The sequence below is a fragment of the Ammospiza nelsoni genome, chromosome 7 (genome assembly GCF_027579445.1).
Source record: "Ammospiza nelsoni isolate bAmmNel1 chromosome 7, bAmmNel1.pri, whole genome shotgun sequence".
NCBI classification, from domain to species: Eukaryota; Metazoa; Chordata; class Aves; order Passeriformes; family Passerellidae; genus Ammospiza; species Ammospiza nelsoni.
The window spans coordinates 21,141,293-21,157,729 of NC_080639.1; the positions used below are offsets into that span (position 1 = coordinate 21,141,293).

The 16,437-nt window shown below is 35.9% G+C and overlaps 1 protein-coding gene across 6 annotated transcripts in view; it reads left to right on the top strand.

Moving 5' to 3' along the window:
- Positions 1-16,437, top strand: part of STK39 (serine/threonine kinase 39) — an 80,778-nt gene that overhangs the window by 60,602 nt on the left and 3,739 nt on the right. For all 6 annotated transcript variants that reach the window (XM_059476300.1, XM_059476298.1, XM_059476299.1 and 3 more), the window contains 3 exons: positions 546-598; positions 2,415-2,483; positions 14,512-14,576. In XM_059476300.1, coding sequence (XP_059332283.1) covers positions 546-598; positions 2,415-2,483; positions 14,512-14,576 — 187 coding nt within the window. The remainder of the gene's footprint in view (positions 1-545; positions 599-2,414; positions 2,484-14,511; positions 14,577-16,437) is intronic.

Consider the following 16,437-nt stretch of genomic DNA (forward strand, 5'->3'; position numbering starts at 1 on the left):
GGAACCTCACCTCTGAGACAAGGATGGTCAGTGAAAGAATTTACTCATTTGGAGTAAAGAATTTACCCTTTTATAAACACTCTGCATCACCGCTACTTTTCAGCATTTAACATTTGCTGGATACTTTGTCTCTTAAACATCTTTGTATAAATGTGATCTCAAATAGGGAGCTTTAAGTCCAAGTGAATCTTCTGTTGTCCTTGGAGGATAAGGTATCTGACTCAAACTGTGTTGAACTATTAGAGTCAATATGGCAGAATGTCTTTTGAAGATGAAAAGGAAAATATTTATCAGAGGACTTTGTTTTATCCTTTATGGTACTGAATGCGTTTTCACCTTAAGTGTATTTTTCTGCTAGTTTTCCCAAAATGTTGCCATGAAAATGCAATGGAGTGCTTTCCAGTCTGGGTGCTTTGGGAGAGCAGGATTTTCAAGGAAACACACAAAATGTGGCTTTCAATGCCAAAGATATTCTTTGGGTATAGGAACTGAATAGTTGTTCTGTTCTTCATAACATTTTAATGTATGCACTGACTGTTTTTCAGGAACTCCAGGAAAGAACTTAATGACATACGGTTTGAGTTTACTCCAGGCAGAGGTAAGGCTCCTGCAACTGAATTATTCTCTTACTGCTTAAAAAGGCATTTCAGACATGGATTACTGCTTATGCTTCATGCAGACTGCCTCTCTGGAATGTTTCCTACTGTGCAGAGCTTTATATGGAACCTCAGTGGAGTAAGAATTGCAAATATATGTAAATTCTAGTGGCAAGGTTGCATAATATATATATTAGAAAACTTTATTCACAGTATACTTTTGTCAATTTCATGTCTTATTGAAATGATCTATATGGTATATAAGATCTTGTCTGGCAATATTTCCATTTTCACATTTGGAAAACATCGTAAGAAATAGAATATAGTAGCCATAAAAGTGTATGTGGTGATGGCAGTAGCATTTAAGTTTCTTTCCCTTTTATAATAAAAGATGGTCTATTAATGAGTATCAAGTGCACACCATTTTTCAAATGCTGTCTTCAGCTGAAATTTTAGCTGTAGCTCTAGCTTTGGTATTATCACCAGAAAGAAATTATGGTATTGAAACTTTAAACTCTGCTGCATACTTATGGAACTGTAGGCTAAGAGCTGTAAGAACTTGTATTTTGCCTTTGTTTGAAAAAATCAAGTTGTACTGGGATGAAATGCACAGAAGGCTAATATTTTGAGTAAGAAGGTATCATCCTTGTTAAGCTGCAACCCTTTGAACTATGAACCTATTTTATATTCCTTAGAAGTCAGTATTCACTTTATTCAGAGAAGCCTTCAAAGAGGTTTCACCTAAAATTAAATCCAGGTTAGAAGTGGTGTCTCTTTCGCAGTAAATCATAGTATCTTTCATGTACAGTAGTTCTATGCATGTGTTGTCTACCCGCTTTTCTCGTTGATTTTGGCAATGAGTAAAAACAAAAAAGGCCTGTTACTTAATTGGGCATAGAACATCTCGATTTGCCAGAAGAATTACTTGGGAAGCCATTCCTTAAGCCATTTGAGAATTTCTGCTTGGTCAAAAATAAGAGGATAGATGAGGACTGTTCCTGTAGTCAGTCGCTGAGGCAGCCAGAAGGCAGCTGTGCTTCCCATCTCCAGAAACTGCTCAGCTACCTTGCTTTTCACCTGTGTGTGTTTCTTGAGGAAATGATAAAACTTTAACTGCCTCAAAGCATGAGCTCCATTAGGGTGTTTGGTGCTGGGGCCAGATTAAAGTTGAGATTTTGCTGAAATTTAGGCTTGTTCCTGCTGTTCCTGCCTCCTTACATCTAAGCCTTCTAAGGCCTTTATCCAGGGCAAGTACTGGTCACAGGGGCTTAGGAATTCACCCACTCAGGTACAGCAGTTAATAGGAAATCCATCCAAAGCTTTGATTTTCTGGATTCAGAATACTTAAAAGCTATTTAAAACCTAGATCTCAAAATAATGACTGTTCATGTAAGTCCTTTATGCCACTTGCAGCAAACAAGAAAGCCTACTCCATTATGTCTCTGTCTAGATATGCAGAACAGTGGAGGGCATAAAGAAAACCACACTAAAGCATAGTTTATCTTCTTGGTTGTGAAGATACTGAACTTGCAAAATGTGTATGATGATGTAGTTAGATAAGAGAGAAGTGCTGGTGGCCAGGAGAGGTCTGGAGGGGGTTTGCAATGAATCAAGTCATTACCTTATGTGATTTGCTGTGAAGAGGCTAATAAGATAATTATCTTTTTTTCCTCCTAATTAAAGATAATTTTGAATTCAATCCTGCCTCCCTGGGTGTTTTGGAACTAAAGTATATTTTTTGTTGAAGTGCATTGGATGACTGCTACTTTTTGTTGTTTTTCTGGACTCTCACACTTATTCCTTTCACCTTTTGGACAGACACAGCAGATGGCGTTTCTCAGGAGCTGTTCTCTGCAGGCCTGGTTGATGGCCATGATGTAGTTATAGGTAAATTACATTTTTGTTTGCAATTATGCTCTTGTGACAAGTTCGTGTTATATGGATGTGAAAAAATGTTTTCTCTGATGCTGGTTTTCAGAAAATCTTTTTTGTCCTAATTTTGCTTTCATGTATGCATAGTTCAATCAACAAGGCAATTTTGATACCAGTCCAAGAACTGCTATTGGAAGTCAGATCTCTTCAGTGGTTTGAGAGGGGGCGATACAATATATTTCTCCTGAAGGATTATTGACAAGTCTATGATTGAGCATTTTTGTGATAACTTCATTTTTTTTGTGTAACAATAAAATGTTATTATAAGTAAAGGATATTGCAGAGTGTGCTTTGGCAACCCTGAAATTAGTCTTCTGTTGGGTTCATAGAAGGAGGAGCAAGACAGTGTTCAGGACCTATGGAAATTGCATCTAGTGGTGTTATTTCTGTGCTAAAAAAAAAGACAAGGTAATCAGAAATGTTTTCTGGCGGCTGAAAGATGCTTCTCTATTTTTCTTTTCCAGGCTTAGTAATGTTTTAATTTTTTTTTCTTGAAATTCAGTGCTTCATAAAGATGATTAATTTGGAAGTGGTTATTTCTCTGCGTCTTCTTCCTTTCTTCTAGATGCTCAAGACCAGCAGATGTATAATCACCAAAATAAGAGCAGGATAGTATATGCTAGATAAGGGAGAACTGAATTGAGGAATACAACCAAGTCAATTTTTGTGTTGTGGTCAAAAACAAATTCTTATCAGTAGGTTAAGATTTCCTTACCAAACTCCTCAGTGGTATGGGGAGTGTTTCACAGCTCTAGAAGTTCATTACTTGCCTGGAAGATTATCTAAAATACGTTCTCACTGCATTTGTAGGTAAACTCCTTCTGAGAGAAGCAAAAAAAGTACTTTTTGCTTTTTGATGATCAGAATACCGATTAATTCTAGCTGATCTAATAAATAAAGTTCTTATCTGCTCTTTTACCTTTATTTCTAAAGAAAAAGTATTTTAGAGATGCTTGCAGATGATACAAGCTGTAGGCACTCTTCAAGTCACTTCTACTGCATGGTTATTTTAAGGGTTCAGGAAGAGGAGTTGCTTGGCCTTGGTTTGTTGTCATTTAAACATCCAGTATGAAAAATGTCATTACCATACTGCTGATAATATTTCTGGCAGAATTTTCATTTAGAAAAAAAGACTTTTTTTTTCTGGATAACAAAAGAATTGTTATTTGACTGCCTGGACAGTCAGGTGGCACTCTGAGTCACAACTGGTGATGCTGCAGTGCAAGTCCTGCTGGGACCCAGTGAGAAATCTTTTCCCTTCTTCATTTTCCCTTTGCTGCAAAATTCTATTTCAATGCAAAGTGCCAGTACTTCTGTGAAAATGGCAGCATGAATGGGATTTGTTATCATCTTGCAGGGGCCATGATGGGGGAAAGGCAAATGAAAATAGATGTCCCTCATGTGATAAATTCCCATCCCACAGTGATAGCATTTTGGTCCTTGAAGAAGCACAAATATTTAAACAAGATTTTTCCATATCAGGCTTGGTTAGAGACACTGTCTAGTAATAAAAGTTTATTTCCTTACTTAGTCCCTGTTTTGAATTGCATCACACTTTGATTTTTAGGATTATGATTGTTCCTTCTGTACTTTGATGTTTTATCATTTACTGTGGTACTAAAAAAAACTAAGGAAATAAAATTTCTTGTATTTAATTAAATGAATCAACTTGTATTTGATTTATTTTTAGTTTATATTAATCTTTATTTAGTTTATATGGTAGGATTTTTATGATGTAACTTACCTCAAGCTCCACAGGCACAAACTCTTGAGTAAATTTGTGTTATAATCTTGTATCTGCTTCACCTGTGAAGTTTTCAAATTTGTTTGGACATTGTTACCTTCCTAGAAAATTACTTCAGATTTCATATTTTATTGAAGGAAGATTTCTGCAAAATGTGATTTTGCTTTTAATTAAGTAAAAAATTAAATTTGCACTTTGTTAGAATATTTCACTGTAACAGTGCAATCTTAAGAAGTGTTTCAGTTTAAAGCCAGAGGTCATATAAGAGAGCAGATGGTGTTTAAAATGTAAATCTGCTTACAAAACTAATTTTCTGTGTAAAATTATGTTAGCGCCTTGTTCAATCAAAATTCTAATATCTTCCTATATAGGAAGAAGGGAATAGTATAGAAGAGCTTGGTTAACCTTCTTCACCAGAAGAACTGATTCCATTAGTTTCCAGATTGAAAGCAGGTGGTAAATTGCCTTTCATTTTTTAGCTGAAGCAGGCAGAAATTCAGCCACTGTAACCTGAATGAAAACAAGGTTCTGAGATAGTCTCATGAAAGTTGTTCTTGTAGATTCTTTTCATGGATGTTAAAACATGTAGAGACATGGACAAAAGAGGAAGGTGAAAATACATGTTTTTATGTTGAACTCAACTACTTGTTTGCATAATGGCTGATCTTCTGAAAGGACATTTAAAATAGGAGTCAGCAAATGCTGTTGTGGAAGTAGGCCACGGCATGTGTGAGCTGAAGTTGTTAATGTATAGAATTTAAAAGCTGACACCTTAAGTTCTATAGAATTTGCTTCTAAGCATCAACAAGCTTCACCTTTTGAATCTTGCTGGATTTGCTTCACTTAACACAGGCTTGTCAGGAAGGTTTCCTTTCTGATGTACATGAAGTTCAGCTACCGGTTCCGCAGAAAAGGAGAAATCCCAGCTTGATGTTTGGGTTTGGCTCTGATTGGCTGGTTTCTTTTCTTTTATCATTGTTTCACACAAGGTCCCTAGACCATGGGAATTAGCAGAGAGATTTGTTTAAAAGCAGACTAGAGTTTGTGATTGCAGAGGGGAATGAGCCTTGGAGCCTGTGGGATCTTGCTGATGAGGTGTTTTTATGCAGAAATAGCTATGTTAAATCAGATCTGGAATATTTTCAAAATTCCTTTTGAGATAATGTGTCTCTGTATGCAATGCATGTATATTAGCTGGTAAATGTTCATCAGGTAATGCTTCATTATATTTTTGATACCATAAGGAAAACTCAAATCATATCAACAGTCGATTCTGTTGAAAATCACGTAGTTGCAGTCCTACTCCACTGTATATACAATGTGCATATAATTCCAATGAAGCCTTAGACTACAGTTAATTTGCTGGAGTCCTTGTTTAAATTTCAGAACCTGAAGGTGTATTTATAATTACTAAATTGCAGTATATACATAACTTCTTCATCAATATCTTGAATATTTTCTTAGGCGCGCGAATACAATAGATGCCATAATAGTTTGATACAATTACTTTGTAAGTAAACAGAACTTAAATTAGCATCTTGATTTATAAAGAAAGCCCAGCATGGCTGTGGATACAGTAATGACCATCAATGTAGAGAACATGTATCTGACCAAATCCAGAATAACATTATTTCAAAGGGCTGCTAAACAGTAAGTAACATATGTAACACAGTGCAGCAATAATATATAGTTACCAATTACTCATAGTAATAAATCATTTGAAATTGAAACAGCTGACTGTCTTAACAGTGTAATGTCTGCTGATGCTGAAGGTACTGTCATACTAAAATAGAATGATGAAAAAGCACCAGCCCAGTTTGTTGGTACAGTTAGCTTATGGTGGCACTGATAATCCACATTCTAGAAAAGCCATGGACTTACACAGTAAATATCATTTTGCTTTCTTAGGTTTTGCTCTGTATTTCCTTATACCTCATTTTACTTTGTCTTTTTAGAGTTGTCATCTTTGAAACGGAATGATTTTTGTTTAACAAATTCCATCTCATCTTACTGCAGTTAGGAAATGGGATAGAGCTGCACAAGTGGAAGACATGCTGCATACATTTTTGTGCTCAAAGAGTAGTGTGGGTGATTAAGTGGAACAGCACTACCATTTGAAGGCACCTTAGATTTGTCATTTAATATCAGTAATATTTTGAAGTCCACCAATTTTTGTAGTATTTAGGAAATTTTTTAGAAGTTTTGTTTGTTTTACTTGTGGTTCAAACTGAGTTAAATTTAGGAAATTTTTAGAAGTTTTGTTTGTTTTACTTGTGGTTCAAACTGAATTTTAAATTAAATGTATCACAGTTTTATTTATTCCAAAGCTCAGTTTACCCATAAACTTTCTAATGAGAAAATGCCTTTATAGATTCTTACAAATTAATTTCAACTAAATTAGAGGGACTAAATACTTTGTGTTGACTTTAATGTATTATCCAGAAAGAAAACATATAGATTTAATGAAACCCTGACTGTATTTTCAGGCATTTTGTAAAAACATATGTGCCTTCAAAATGTGTACATAACTCAGTATCTCTTTAGCAAGATATGCAAATACATTACAAGGGGAAGAATATCTCTAAAATCCCTAGGGGCTTTAACAAGGACTTAAATATTTCAACACATCTGGCTCATTTAGAGCTAATGCACTGAAGGGTGACTCATAATGATGAGACTGCCAGGCGTTCTGGAAGCTTGAGGTGCACCTGCAGCTAATGAATTTTTGTGTCTAATAGCACCTAAGTTATTTTAGACCTTCTGTGTTGGATATAAAAGGTGCACTGGAGGAAATGTATTGTGTGAAGCTGGCAGGTTTCACAGAAGTTCCACTGTGATGAAATTTCAGTGTGGTAAAAATGTAAAGGTTCAAGGTGCAAAAAACCTTGTGTTAGGTGAATAATCACTGTTTCTGTGGTTTATAGCAGAACTATAAATACGTGATATAAGACATTCTCCAAGTGTGCAAATTATTCTTCACACATACATATGTGTGTTCATGTGTCATAGTGAATGTGCCTGTCTTACAGCCATGATAAAGTAACTAATAATTATGTTTTTTAAAGAAAAAAGAAGGTAGAATTGACAACTGTTTTCAAAGAAAGTTCCTTTTTTCAACCTGCAGTCTGCTGGTTCCTACTGAAATGTGCAAATGAGGAATTAATCCATGTGGTTATTAGTGGGATTAATTTGAGTTTTGCCTGATACAGTAAGTGATAAACTCTCTGCTCCTCATAGATTTGAATCAAAGTTTCAATGACTTTCCTTTCTAGTTAAGAAGAAAAAAAACCAAAAACAATTGTGAATTTGAATCAGAAATTGCAAAAGCAGCAATGTATGTAATGTTCCTGTTTTCAATAGTAATTTATATGCTGTTCTTTATTTCCTTGGCATTCACTTCTCTGCCAGGGGCTAGTATGTCAAAATAAGGATTTATTGAGGTTCTTCAAACTAGATGTATTCTATTTCAGAACCTAACTCCAGCACATCAGGGAGTCTTTTCTAAATATATTCTTCTTGTTTCCAGTTTCAGATACAAGGTAGTGAAGTAGCCTGGCTGCTATTTCATCTTCTTAATAGTTTTGTCAGAACATTATCTATAATTCATAGCTGAACTTGGGACAGGAGGACTTGTGAAGACCTGATAGGGAAAGGAGATTACAAAGTAATAATATGCATAGCAGAATATGACCTGCCTTATTTCTGCATAGACCTATATTTCAGATCTAATCCAGTGTGATGAAGATACTTGTTAGAGCTGTCTTCACTATCTTGACGATTACCAAACTGTTGCCAAAACCTGCATCTGAAAACTAGCACTTGGTTTCTACACTCAGTCATAGGGAAATTATTTTCTCAACCTAGTACTCTCATTCTTTTGTATAGAGAATTTAAGAGAACAATTTACTGTAATATCTCAGGCTTGTTAAATAGCCCTAATAGCAGTGCTGGGCAGCAGGTCTAAATTTTTATTATAAATGTTCATTTGAGAATAGAAATAGACTGAGGTCTAGAATGCTCAGGATCCTCAAAATGAAGGGGAAGTGATGAAATATGTATATACTCAGCCCTCACCTTCCTAAATAATCTACTCCATTAGGCACATGAAGAATCAAGGTCTGAAATACATAAGTATTTAATTACCCAAATATATTCCATTTATCCTTTTAGAAAGGAAAGTAGAATATCCTTTTACTTTGTTTACTTATCCTTTTAGTTTGTTTTAAATTTGCAGTGGTTATCCTATTTTTCACATCCTCTGGGGGAAGAAAAATCAATTTGAAATATCAACTCTCATTTTTTTATAAGTTTCTGGGAAAAGCTACAACTTTCCAGTTCTACAATTAATATTTTAAACTATCAATAAAACCAATTGTCACAGTTGTGCTATTTTTTTTCCTCTTCTCACAGACTATAATATAAAATGTTTCTTTGGAATCAGATAGCCATACTAAGTAATTGAGAATTCAGGAGCTTAATAATATGTTATTGGAATTGATAGAGGTGGATTTCTAGCACTGACTTATGTCACTTTCTATTTGGATGCAGTACTCCTGTTTTATAAAATATACTGCTTCTGTTGGTGTGAATTTTTCCATCAGTTACCTAAAGAAAAATTACAACTTGTATACTATTTAACCAAACCTCAGTTTTCTAGTTTTTGCCTGTGACCCCTGAATATCAATACTCCATGTTAATTGATCTTAATTCACTTAATATGAAGACATTTGAGGTCTGCTATTATTTTGTACATGTGTTGAGATATATTTTTTTCAGTTTGAGCAAGGGTAAATATTGAAAGTATTTGTGGGTAGAAGTCAATCAGGAATATCCCCCCGATGTCTCTGCCATTCATTTGAATAACCTAGGCTAATTGGCTAGTTTTTAAAGCTTTGGTGCCAACCAAGTCTCTCTTTATTTTATTTTTTTTTCCGTTTTTTTTTTTCTTTGAAACAAGATAGCCTGGTGCCAAAGGCTGTTTACTATCCTTAATGTCTATGCTGTTTAATATCCTTAATGTCTAAAATTACATGAGCCAGCCTAAACCTAGGATGTCTGTATGGAGTAAGAAATTAATACAGTATTGGGGCTCAGAACTCATATGAACCACAGATCTCAAGTGGAGTTAATTATTGTTTTAAATTGTGAAAAGTGCAGGTAGAAATTGTTCACTAGGATCCCTGTTCACTGGGATGCTGTAGGAGACCATTTCCAGTCTCGGTGTTCCTTTCAAAGCAGAAGTGCTTTGGCCTCCTGTTGTCCTGCACCTGCCCTCTTTAAGCTGTGTTTTCTGGTGGTGAGGCTGCAAATCGAGCTGTCAGAAATTATCGCAGTATCAAAAGTTTAAATGGAGATCATTTCCACTGCCTTTTATCTATATCTTCTGATTCAGCAACACACTTTGAGAATTCAGACAAATTTGTGAGCTTTAATCTCCCTTTGATAAATTCCTAATGACACACTCTTCATAAATAATACATTTCTAAATGTTTTTAATGCTTCTGCCATATCAGTGTCCAATAGCTTTCTCAGAAGAGAAGCCAAGTTTGCTGTTGATCTTTCTGTTTTCTTTTATTTCTTACTTACAAGAATCATGTCTAGGTCCTTGCAGTCCTTTAGCAATGATCACTTGCTGGTTAGCTCCTGCAGATCTTCAAATGCTTTAACATTTCCCTTGCTACTGAGCAACTGAAGGGATTTTTTTCACAGCATCCTGAATGGTTGAACTAATGGAATCACATTACACTTAAGTGACCTTTTTGATCTCTCTTTGAAGAGCCCTTTAATCTTTCAAGGCAGACAGTCGGTGAGCTGGCAGATAGTAACAAGATAGAGATCTGGAGGAATTGTTACCAAAAGCTCTAAACACTGACTGTTTTCATTGTTTGTATAATATACTATAATACAGTACTATCTAGGTTTTAAAACTTAGTTTTGGCTTTTTTCTGAACGTGCAAATGCATGAAAACCACTGTGTAGTATGAAATATAAATGAGTGCATAGATTGCAATGAACATCTTGCAATATGTGAAATGGCTTCAAGAGCGTGCATAATAAATTCAGCCCTTTGGAGGAAAAGGGCTACCAGTAGCTGAATTTTAGGAGTGATAATTCCCCTTAAAAGTATTCCCTGCTACTCCAGCACCCTGTGTCCTAAGACCTATACAGGAGAACACAGCATTAATCCTCAAACCAGCAGACTCCCAAGGCAGTTAATTATGGTGAGCTCCATGTATCAGATGAAAATGGTAAAATAACTGCCTACTGTTGGGGAAGAGGTAATATTTGAAACAATCAGCAGGAAAGCAAATAAATCTGTGGAGGTTTGAGCTTGTCTCCTCTAACAGCCATACTGCTGATGAAGTAGGGAGCAGTTGAAGGTAGCTATTTTTTATAGACTTAGTTTTAGACTACAAAAAAATATTTCACTTCTAACTTATTAAAAATATTTTTCATTTTCTCCAAGGTTATGATTTTTCTCTTTTTTTTAGTGACAGTAATTTTGTGCCTGAATAATACTTCCCTTTCCTCATATCTGTATTTCAGGATTACAATATGCACTAGCTTTGCAAACTGTTGAACCTAAGCATGAGTTCATGAGCCATTTCCGAGGTTACCCATCCATTCTTTGCAAAATGGAAAAGCAGATGAATCATTATTCTTTTGAGAGCACCCCAGAAATATCATCTCAAGCTTTAGATTCTGCTTGTGTCTGTGTTTATGCCAGATGGCTCTGGCTTAGTTGGCTGGGTGGGCATTGTACTGGAAATAGTTTAACTGTACTTCATATAGCTTTATTTACTGTCTCATTAATTTTAACTTTTCCAGAAGTTTTCCCTCTTCAGAAGCCATTAGGGTTAAGTTTCATGCCGTGTTAAGAATTTTAAGTAACCAGAGAGAGAGCACTTTGTCACATCACAGGAGAAAAAACAGCTGTTTGAGACTGTCCAGTTTGGTTATTATCTTGTATTTGTAGGATCTTGAAGGGGGCCTTTTTTTGTTCTGTTACCTATATCAATCACTCATTTAAAAACTGTAATTTATGTTGTTGGCCAAAATTGTAATATAGCAAAAAGTAATTTGTATTATATCCATGCAAAATCCTCTAGTTATATGGGGTTTTTAAATTTATTCCATCTGCAATTAACACCCTATGTTCTGTATATTTATAGGCTGGGTTTGACCTTTTCTCCTATTGCATGCTCTGCAAGTGCACACTCTTATTTTGTCAGAGTGGCACAACCATTTGTCACTGAGCAAAACCTGCAAAAGAACCTGGAATGATTTGTGGTGCGTAGGTTGATTACATGTCCTTCAGAAGCCTTCTGAAGAAAGTGAACAGGACCTCATTTATTGTTGTAAACAACAAAAAGCCTCTTGTCCTAACTGCTGCTAATGTCTAAAGAGAGCTTTTGCTCCAAGGCATGATTTGAAGTATACTCTATTTACCTGAGGTTACTGCTGGCAAAGATTTTTCCATCACCACTTAATTTTTTCTTGTTCATGTTTCTTCTTCTGTGCATGGCCATAACATATTGAGAAAACACTCTGCAAAATAAAAGAGTATAGGATATCCAGGTCTTGTAGAAACAGTGAATTCCCAACAGGAGTTTAATTATCAATTAGTGCTGCTTGCAGGAGCTAATCTATGAATTTCGCAAGTACAGCGTCCAAGGCATGGCTTCAGATTATTTCAAAGAAAAATGGCTTTGTCAATAGGAACTGCAGTATACTTAACTTAGAGATAAGGTGTAGAGGGACATGTATTTTACAATGCTCTTCACTTTTCCAAATAATCTAAGTACCAGTGAAGAAAACAATTCCTGCCTCTCTAGAAAGTCCTAGTATGAAACTCCTTTTCACTTTAGGGAGAGTGTTACTGTATTAAATTGATTTTGTTCACCAACTTGCAACACAAGAATTGTTGGGACTGTGGGGTGGGGAAAGGTAGTGAGAATAGGATGGTTATTTTCCTCACTATGGTTTGCAGATGTGATTGAGTTCATTTAGAAACTGAGCATTTAGAAACTTTAGTATCATTTGATATATTTAAGCCAAATTAGAACTTTGCACGTGAACTGTACTAGGAGGGTTAGTGAGTCTTGGCCTTGTAAATAATTTTCCTGAATGAGAAGAGCCTAAATGCAGTAGCTGGAGGAGATTTTAATCTATAAAGCCTAATAGTTCCACTTAAAAATAATTGGGTTTTTATACTTGCCCGAAGTGACAATTAATTCTGTATAGGGTTGAACAGTAACACCAACTGCTTGTAAGTGAAAGCATTCTTTACTGTCACGAGTGTATGCCTGCCATGAAGTTTTTTTGTGTCTTTGGGGGAAATTTGCATACTTAGTGGTCCAAACTGTGTAGGTTTAGTAACAGTCCTAAATTTTCAGAAATATATTTACAGGACTGGTAAGTCAGTTGTATTTACTGCAAATGATATCTTTAATTGCATTTAAAGTTGGATGAGTATTCAACTGTAGAGTATCTTGTTGTATTTATAATTCTGAGGATGTCTTCACTGTATGGGATCCCCAGACCTTCTGGAGAAATAACTGGAAGGGGCTGCAGGCATTCAGGAAGGACTTTCACCTGCTTGGATGGCTTCTACTGCCTGTGCTAGAGGCTCTGTTTCCAGTGGAATTTACCAAACTGGGGATGCCATGGATACCTGCAGTCTATGGGTTATGTTTTTCTTAGGTGACCACTTAGGTTATCACTTGAACCCAGATTTTTAAACAGTTTAGGTGCAGAGGGACACATCCAAAGCTATGTACATGCTGAGGTCTTAGAAGGTTGGGCTTGCACTAAGGTGAAAAGAGTAATGATTGTCTCATCCCTAAAGGTAATGAACCATATTTTAAAGTTTCCTGAAATACTGACTTTAATATCCAAATTCAGACAGTTGCATCTAATTTTTGTCCTTGTGGTCTAAATAAGGGCAAGACCTGGCAAAACAAAAACAAGGAGTTAGAAAAATCAAAAAAATACCAGCAGGGTGGTATGGTTTTGCTAGATAAGTATGCAAATACTTGGCTCTTAGTTTATGATAATTACATATGCTTTCAGATATTGCAGAAAGAGTAGGCTTTTGGGAGGATTTGCATTCATGATGGCTTGATTGACTGTGATTAATGACATTATTTTGGTTAAGTGATTTCTATTGCCTTTCTGTAAAGGCCAGAAAATGTAAAACACAGTACCAAAGTCAAAGGTGAAATGCTAGTTGTACTTGAAAATGCTGAATATGTATGATTAAAATTGAAAATATCTCTCTGAAGGAAACTGCAGGTGTGACTATTCTTAATGTAAACTTGTATCCTAATACTATGGACTCTTTTTAGGTCTACTTTTCTCCTTTTCAAGCATAGCCTGAAAATGTGACGTTTTGCCCTTAAATTCTCCTAATCTTCTATTTGACTACACATGTCCCACTCTAGCTATGGTCCATCAGAAAAACAAAAATAAAGCATATTTAATATGTAAAAGTCTCTGACTTGAGTTCATATTAAAAGTAAAAACAAGTGAATAAATAAAACTGTCCCATAGCCTTTTACTGAGCACTGTTCTCTGCTTTCTTGAGGAATGATAGCCATCTAAAACACCACTCATTTCTGATACAGTGTTTAAGTAACAACAACAAAGTAATTAACATTAACTATTTACATATATTAAAAATCCAATTTTTCTGTTTTTACTTGGAAATTTTTAATGTCTTACCCAGTAAAGAATCAATCAGGAGTGGGGTTAGGGTTTTTAAAGACTCAATACATCCCTGATGCCCCTCAGGCACCTGTGTGCCAATTCATTAAAACACTTGCTGATCATGGGCTGCTGTTTGCAAAAGCACTAATAATACCTTTGGCAGTAAGTGCCTGAGGGCAGCTGGAAGCTTTGCTCCTGGGGGAATAGCCCAGCAGCACGGGGCTGTGCCACAGCAGGACAACATTAAATGAAAGGCTGCCCTTCCTAAAGACATGCAATATGAATCATGGAGAAACATGCAACTGAACCAGGTCACATAGTCACAAGGTATCAGTGACTCTGAAGGAAAGGAAGTAGGATTTATGGCAGCTCAATTGCCCTGTGAAACAGCAGCTAGAGAGGGATTAAATGATTCAAGTGGTAATTTACGGACATGTATATGTGTAGAATTAAGTAGAAGATTCAACAAAAGCCTTGATGTGAAGTTGAATGCAATTTTCTGTAAATCATATTTTTGTCTTTTTTTTACAGTTGCTGCTAACTTACAGAAGATAGTAGATGATCCAAAGGCCTTGAAAACATTGACTTTTAAGTTGGTAAGTAAAAGCATCAATGGAAGAAACAAACAAATTATCAAAATATTCACATAAGAATCTGTGTTCTATCTCAGTTATGGATACTTTGTTGAAAAGCTGTGTTGACATAGAAAGTGACTGAAATTTCCATGTATTAGAGAAAAAGCTGAAACCCTGTTTTGATAGGACAGTGCCATAACTGCATGGGAAAGAGGTTCAGTCACATGAGTTCTGAGGCAGCCTGAGGTGTAGGTGAGAGCTGCAGTAAGAAAACCCCTGGGAAGAATTGCAGAAACAAGTAAAGCAGAGAAAACTGCAATAGCTAGGTTTGCACTCCTTCACCCCCACCCCCTGAGCTCTACCCTGGCTGAAGTGTCCTCTGCTGATGGACATATTGCTCCAATCCTATTTTTTCAAACACCTGCCCCCATTTTTTTTGCATACAGGTCACTTTCTCCACTGCTTACTTCTCCTTAGTTCTTGTCAACCTTCTTCCAGTTGACCATCCACACCTGCATGGTGGTCCTTCTCCCACTGTATTTTATTATTGTTTCTACTTCTCTACCTCTATCTTCTGTATGTATGTCATCAGACCCTGGGTTGGGGCTTGGGACTCCTTTCTGTGCTGCATTTTGTACACTGGACCATGGGTCCTTAATTTTGGTCAATATTGATTGTAGCATGATAGATTTAATTTAATATTGATAAATTTAAATTGCAAAAACTTGAGCCAGATTTGATGTGCTGTGTTTGTTTTTATTTATTGTTAAAATTAAGTTTAAAAAATGTATATACCTAAAGCTACTGAATTATTAGTTATGTAAATGCCAATTAGCTTTCAGCACCTTTTACTGGGAGTGACTCAGTCACATGAGATACTACACTGGGTGTCTGTTAGATAAGCAGGTCTCCAGAATCACAGCTTTGTTTATAAAAGCAGCTGCTGTAGAGAGCCATTTTTAGACCTAATTGATGATGATGTATTAATTCAGGATTCTTCTTCCCATGTTATTCTTTATACAGATCTGAGGAGTTTTAGCTGACTCATTTGAGCTCACTTTTCCTCTTCAATCCAGTGAAATCCCCCGAACTTCCACATTCCTTGTGAGAAGGGGCTGGGGTAGGGGAATAAAGACATGTAACTCAAATTCATTTCTTTCTCTGGCCTTTGCTATACATACAGCTTAAAAGCTACTGCTTTAATTTTTTGCAGCTGATCTATGCTCCTGCTGTCTAAACATCTGACTTGGCTTTATTATGTAGTAAATGACATCTCACCAAGAGCATTTAGGTAACAGATATTCCAGAGGCTCTGAGAAGCCTGGGTTTCTCATTCCCACACTTAAAATAGAGGCTTGTGATTCCAAAATGTAATATCCCATAGTATCCAGGTTATGTATGTTGAAAACAAATCCACTTGAAAATTTAGGTTGGGATATTTTTTTCTATTTTTTTGATGATTCAGTTGGATTTATTGCTGAGGTTTATGTCACATAAAATTTCAGATTCCAGTGAGTGAATGCTGATATCATTCTGCTTCTTACCATACTCAGCATTAGTAGACAATCCAAAATCAATGTCTTTGTCCCTGCTGTAGGTAAGTTCCACTGGATGGGTAGGAATTTTGGAGGTTAATTTTTAACCTTAGTTTCTTCCTCATACTCTTGACCTAAGTTTCCTGCACTAGTTTCTCTTTTCACAGGGTAAGACCATAACAAGAAATATCCTAATTTATTTTTCTCCTTGGATTAATTCGATATATCTTCTATTTCTGCCTATTTCTGTATTGTATAATGAAGTTGCTAAGTGAATTGTTGCCTATGAGAACTCTCTCATATCTTTGTATGCATTAATGGGTCTTTGTTACCTCATAACAAGATCT